The following is a 6,000-nucleotide window of genomic DNA, read 5'->3' as shown; positions in this document are numbered from 1 at the left end:
CCCTAATTAATTTTATAGAACAAAGCCAATGCTATTTGGTACACTGAGTGATAGCTAACAATTAAGAAAAATTTCATCCAAGACTCACAGGTGAATTACAAAAGAAAGAGAATAGTCCATAGACAAAGTGATTTGTTAATTTAAAGTGCTAACTAACTGATCAGAGAATATGGATATATTACATACCTGTGACCAAATGTCTACTCTATTTGGCAAATATGTTCTCTTGAATCATTCTCATCATTGCTTTTTTAACATCTTTGTTCCGAAGGCTGTAGATCAAAGGGTTTAGCATAGGACTCAGAAAGATATAAAACACAGCAAGAATTTTACCCTCTTCAACAGATGTCTCAGAAGGGGGCCTCAGATACATGCGGAACGGTGTCCCGTAAAAGACACTGACAGCTGTCAGATGGGACCCACAGGTAGAGAAGGCCTTTTGTCTCCCTTCTGCAGAGCGAATACGAAGAATGGCTGGGAAGATGACAATGTAGGAGATGAGGATGATGGTGAGAGAACACATGAGGTTGGAACCAGCCACCATGAACGTGGCAGTCTCTTTGACATAAGTATCAGAGCAGGCCAGGACTAGGAGAGGTGGGTCTGCACAGTAAAACGGGTTGATTTCATTGGGTCCACAGAAAGAGAGACGGAGCATCAGGATGGTCTGGGCAAGACCATTTGCAAAGCCATAAGTATAAGGAGCAGCAACAAGAGAAAGGCAGACACCTTGGGACATCTTGCTGGCATATAACAATGGTTTACAGATGGCCATGTAGTGGTCATAAGCCATCACTGTGAGCATATAATAATCTGCAATCACCAGGGCAATGAAAAAGTCAAACTGTATAAAGCAGCCATGGAAGGAAATGGTTTTTTTCTTGCATAAGAAATGAACCAGCATCTGAGGAGTGACATTGGTGGTATAACAGAGATCTACAAAGGAGAGGTGGCTGAGGAAGAAGTACATTGGAGTCTGAAGCTTTGAGTCAGTTCTGATTAACAAAATCATGCCCACGTTACCGACGACTGTGATCAGGTAGATGACTAGGAAGACCACAAAAAGGACAGGCTGCAAGTCAGCTCTATCTGTCATTCCCAGGAGGATAAACTCAGTCACCTCTGTGTAGTTTTTCTTTAACATTGCGTTTGCTCAGCTTCCAATGATGTCTAAAGTAAAGGAAATAAAAATGAATTTTTTTATCATTTTTCCATTGTTCACATCATTTCATCTGAGGCCTACTCCTCTCAAACTTGTAAATACTTATGACATAAAGAAGTAATCTAAGGGACATCCTTGGTAATCCAGTGGTTAAAACTTCACCTTCCAATGCTGAGGATAAGAGTTCAATCCCTAGTTATGTATCTAAGATATCACATGCCTCTTGCAAACAATATTATAAGAAATTCAGTAAAGACTTCAGAAATGGTCCACATCAAAAAAATTCTTAAAAAAACAGAAATCACATAGTAATCATGCATTAATGTTTTCAATATTTAACTTTAAAAGTAGAGTTCCTTTTGGCTTCACTGGTGGCTCAAGTTGTTAAAGAATCTGCCTACAATGTGTAAGACATGGGTTTGATCCCTGGTTGGGAAAGAGCCCATGAAAAAGGAAATGGGAAAAGGAAATGGAAAAAGGAAATGGGAAAAGGTTACTCCAGTAACCTTGCCTGGAGAATTCCGTGTACAGAGGATCCTGGTGGGCATCTGGTCACATCTGATCGTCCATCGGGTCGCAAATGCTTGGACTTGGCTGAGTGACTAACAACAAAAGGAAGGCGAGTTCCTTTGCATAAAGCAGTCATATTTTCAAATGTGTTTCTGCATTTCTTTTCATAGTTGAAGTTTTTATCTTTCCTACAAATCATTATCATTAATTGGTCACTTTCAATTCCTTTAAGCATTGCTTTTCTTTGAAATTATAATCCTTTGTTTTCAGTATAATTTTTATGTGGTATCTAAAACATGAGCAATTGAAACATTTATTCACAGTGGAGTGAATTTAAGGTGCGGAATAAATAGATCCTTATAGAACCAGTGTTTGTCTATCTGCCACTCTAACCTCAAGGTCATTTTCAACCTAGTCCCTCACCCTGTATTACGTGTTCATTTTATCTATTCTTGCCTACCTCCAGAGGCCCTCACATCAACAAATCTTGTTTAACTTTTAAGAAATCTCTGGATATACTTAGATTATTATATTACAGCCAATTATTGAGGGCAAAATTTGTTCATGGGACATAAAAGTAAATAAGTGATTTTCTATGAAAACAGATAAATGTGTAATTTTTATACATATCAGTGGTATCAACTATTAAGAGAGGGAGTGATTAGGGGAAAATGTATCAAAAATTTCATTTTGGGGGAGGAGACAATTACTTAAAATGATTGACAGACACAACCCCGAACCATAATGATTTTGTTGTAACTCTACCTCATTTTAACTCTTGTAGAGAATAAGAGTAAACTCTATGACAAGAATTCAACTTCTTTAAATCATGTAAAAGATCACACTGATAATAAAATAATCATATTACCTATAAAACTTAGACAGCAGGTAAGAATTCACAAAGTTCATTTCTCAACTTTTGTGCACGATAAAGGAGACCACGAAGGCCATACTCAAAAAATCTACACTTTCCTTCAATAGCACATAACCAGGTATGACATTGTTATAAGACTCATTAATAGCTACAAGGTTAGGAATGGACATGTACCATGGTTATAGTCCACGGGGTACCAAGTAGTTGTACATGACTGAGTGACTTTTTTCTTTTTTCACTTTTATACCAGAAAGGACTCAATAAGCAGTAATTACTGAGATGATGATCTATATAGCACTACTTCTTCTTTTACCCACATTATAGAGAAAAAGAAGAAAAATAACTATTTAAAAATAAATTTGTCTAACATAAAATAATAATGATTTCCACGCAACTTTCAGTGAAGAATGTTTCTCCCATTGTCTATTCTAAATATGTACTGCTCTTTTCAATATAGTCCCAGAAAAGCCCATTTTGGGGGGGCTTCTCTAGTAGCTCAGTTAGTAAAGAATCCACCTGCAATGAGGGAGACCACAGTTCAATTTCTGGGTCAGGAATATCCGCTGGAGAAGCGATAGGCTACCCACTCCAGTATTCTTGGGCTTCCCTGGTGGCTCAGCTGGTAAAGAAGCTGCCTGCAATGCAGGAGGCCTGGGTTTAATCCCTGGGTCAGGAAGATCCTCTGGAGAAAGGAATGGCTACCCATTCCAGTATTCTGGCCTGGAGAATTCCATGGACTGTATAGTCCATCGGGTTGCAAAGAGTTGGACACAACTGAGTGACTTTCAGTTCACTTCACTTTTCAATATAAACTCAGAAATTTTATTAAAATTTATTTAAGAATTGTTAAAATGTTTGCTAATGTATGAGAACACATTTCAGGTCATAATTTTATTCTAATTGATTAAAATATTTATTTCTAGATTTCACAGTGTATTTTAACAATACATAGCCTTACCTGTGAAAGAAGTTTGATTTCCCAGTGACAGCATGGGCATGAAGAACCTGAAGAGTTTATACTAGAAGCCATGGAGGGACCAAATTCCTAGGGCTAAACTCTTTTTCAGAGGAAATAATTTAGATTGTAAACAACCACAAGTGTTTTACTCTTTTTATAATCTTAAACCCACTGAGAACATAACTTCTTGTCTCTCCACAATATCATCAGGGAATCAAATCTGAAATGGTGAAGCAATAGGATTCATTTTTGTTCTAACTTATGTCTCAATGTCTTGATATTTCGAAGCATAACTTGTGAGAAATATTAAACTCTTCTGTTTACAACATACAAGATAGAAGAGTGCATGATAGAGGAAAACCATTGGATGATCAGACAACATCTGTTGCATTAGAACTACTTGTTTCCTGATTCTGAACCTATTCTTTATATTTTAAAAGGTATAATAATAAATACATAGCACAGGGAACACTGTGGATATATAGATAATACAAATGTGCTGGTCATTCTTCCTTTGGCAGCCTAGCTCATTTAGACTTATTATCTTTTTTCTCAACTTTTTTTTTTTTGTCCATTTGGAGTTTATTCTTTAGATTCCATCACTAGAGCTCCTTTGGTGTCTAGTTTCCATCAGAGTTTGGCCAATGGGAGAAACCAGGAGCATAACACAAGTGAGAGGAAGGGGAAAAAAATCAAATTTCCCTTTAATTTTCTCCCAGTTTCACAGGGAAGTGCTAGGGTAGCTGCATCTTTCCAAGGAAAATTTCGGCTGAGGCTTGTGTTGAGAAGGTAGCAGGGAAGATTCTTCCTGGATCTAGTTTCACTGAACTCCTGATCGTAGCCCTTGTGTTCGCTGCTGCAGGATGGGGATGGAACTGCCTTCTGAACTTCCCTCCAGGCATTTCAACTTCTTGGACTGACTTCAACACTGCAACTCTCTTTATTAAATTCTTTCCATCAAATCCCCTTCAGTTAAACCATCTGAGTAGAATTCTGTTTTGTGTCACATCCCTGACTTAGAACAGAGTTCACAAGATAGTTAATAAATGTTGCAGTGGAAGACACATTTCTGGCTTTATCACTGCTGGATACTACAGAGGGCACTGAATCACCATAATGGATCACTGGCAGACTCACACAGGAGGCAGAGATTAACATTACTAGAATTATTGTGATTAAATTGGATTCCGAATGTGGCTTAGCCATGCTTTTCTGCCACTTTCTTGAGAACTGGAATCACCCAGACATAGCAGAGCAGTGAGATAACTCTTGTTGTGTGTGTGTAAAAATGCTATATGTGATCATCCTTTGGAGCTTGTAGGTATGTGTGTATGCACACATTTCATGAAATGCACTGCAAAAAATCACAAATTAGATGCTCCCTCAAACACAAATATTTCACTTCATTGAGAGTGTGATTCATGTCTCCCTATGAGTTTTCTACCAAGATATCACAATCTTCACTGGAGAACAGGAGTTGGCACTGAGTTACAGGTGCTATGAAAGAGGTGTTTAGGAGGAAATACTCTGAAAACAGTGTAAACAGCATCAAGATGGTTTAGAAAAATTTTCAAGATCTTTAACACACAAGAAACCCAAAAGAAAGAATAAGTGATCCTGGATGTTCATTGGAGGGACTGATGCCTGATGCTGAAGCTGAAACTGCAATACTTCGGCCACCTCATGCGATGAGTTGACTCACTGGAAAAGACTCTGATGCTGGGAAAGGTTGGGGGTGGGAGGAGAAGGGGACGACCGAGAATGGCTGGATGGCATCACCGACTCTGTGGACATGGGTTTGAGTGAACTCCGGGAGTTGGTGATGGACAGGGAGGCCTGGTGTGCTGTGATTCATGGGGTCGCGGAGAGTCGGACACGACTGAGCGACTGAACTGAACTGAACTGAACTGAACTGGAACAGAGAAAAATGGAAAGATAAAGACCAAGACATGGAAATTTCAAATGTATAAAGACGTGTCAGGAAACTGAAATAGAGAAGTTCATTTGCAGAATTCATTTATTGTGTCACTTGATGATTGCCTGTGGGAGTAAAAATGGCCTTGACTAACAAGCTCAGTGACTTGTGTGGGATCCAGACATATCCCAACTGAAGCAGAGTATAGTACTGAGAAGTGGAGAGACAAAAATATGTCTAGTAAGAGAATGTGTTTACAGATCACAGTTGACTCGGCTGCCTGGGCAGACTAGAGTGAAGATGAGTATCTTCTGAACAAAGTACTTATGCATTTACTAGTGCACAGCCAAGAAGAGCCTCTTCTGATGGTAGAGTATCTCAAGGACTGTAGAAGGCTACAAACCATTAAACCTGGAACTAGGACATTATATGGTCTTCCCTGGGGGTTCAGATGGTAAAGAATCTGCTTGCAATGCAGGAGACCCATGTTCAGTTCCTGGGTTAGAAAGATCCCTGGCAGAAGGGAATGGCAACCCACTCCAGTGTTCTTGCCTGGAGAATCCCCATGGACAGAGTAGCCT

The 6,000-nt window shown here is 39.0% G+C and overlaps 1 protein-coding gene across 1 annotated transcript; it reads right to left on the bottom strand.

Moving 5' to 3' along the window:
• Positions 1-205: 205 nt before the first annotated feature.
• Positions 206-1,144, bottom strand: LOC129557248 (olfactory receptor 5M5-like). Its single transcript, XM_055427836.2, has one exon. It carries the CDS (start codon positions 1,142-1,144, stop codon positions 206-208), a length of 939 nt encoding a protein of 312 aa, XP_055283811.2.
• Between the last annotated feature and the right edge of the window lie 4,856 nt (positions 1,145-6,000).

This window comes from Moschus berezovskii, chromosome 7, assembly GCF_049115385.1.
Source record: "Moschus berezovskii isolate FMDL1 chromosome 7, NW_MosBer_1.0, whole genome shotgun sequence".
Lineage (NCBI taxonomy): Eukaryota > Metazoa > Chordata > Mammalia > Artiodactyla > Moschidae > Moschus > Moschus berezovskii.
Note: the sequence above shows the minus strand (reverse complement) of the source record. Positions and strands in the feature narration are given on the sequence as shown.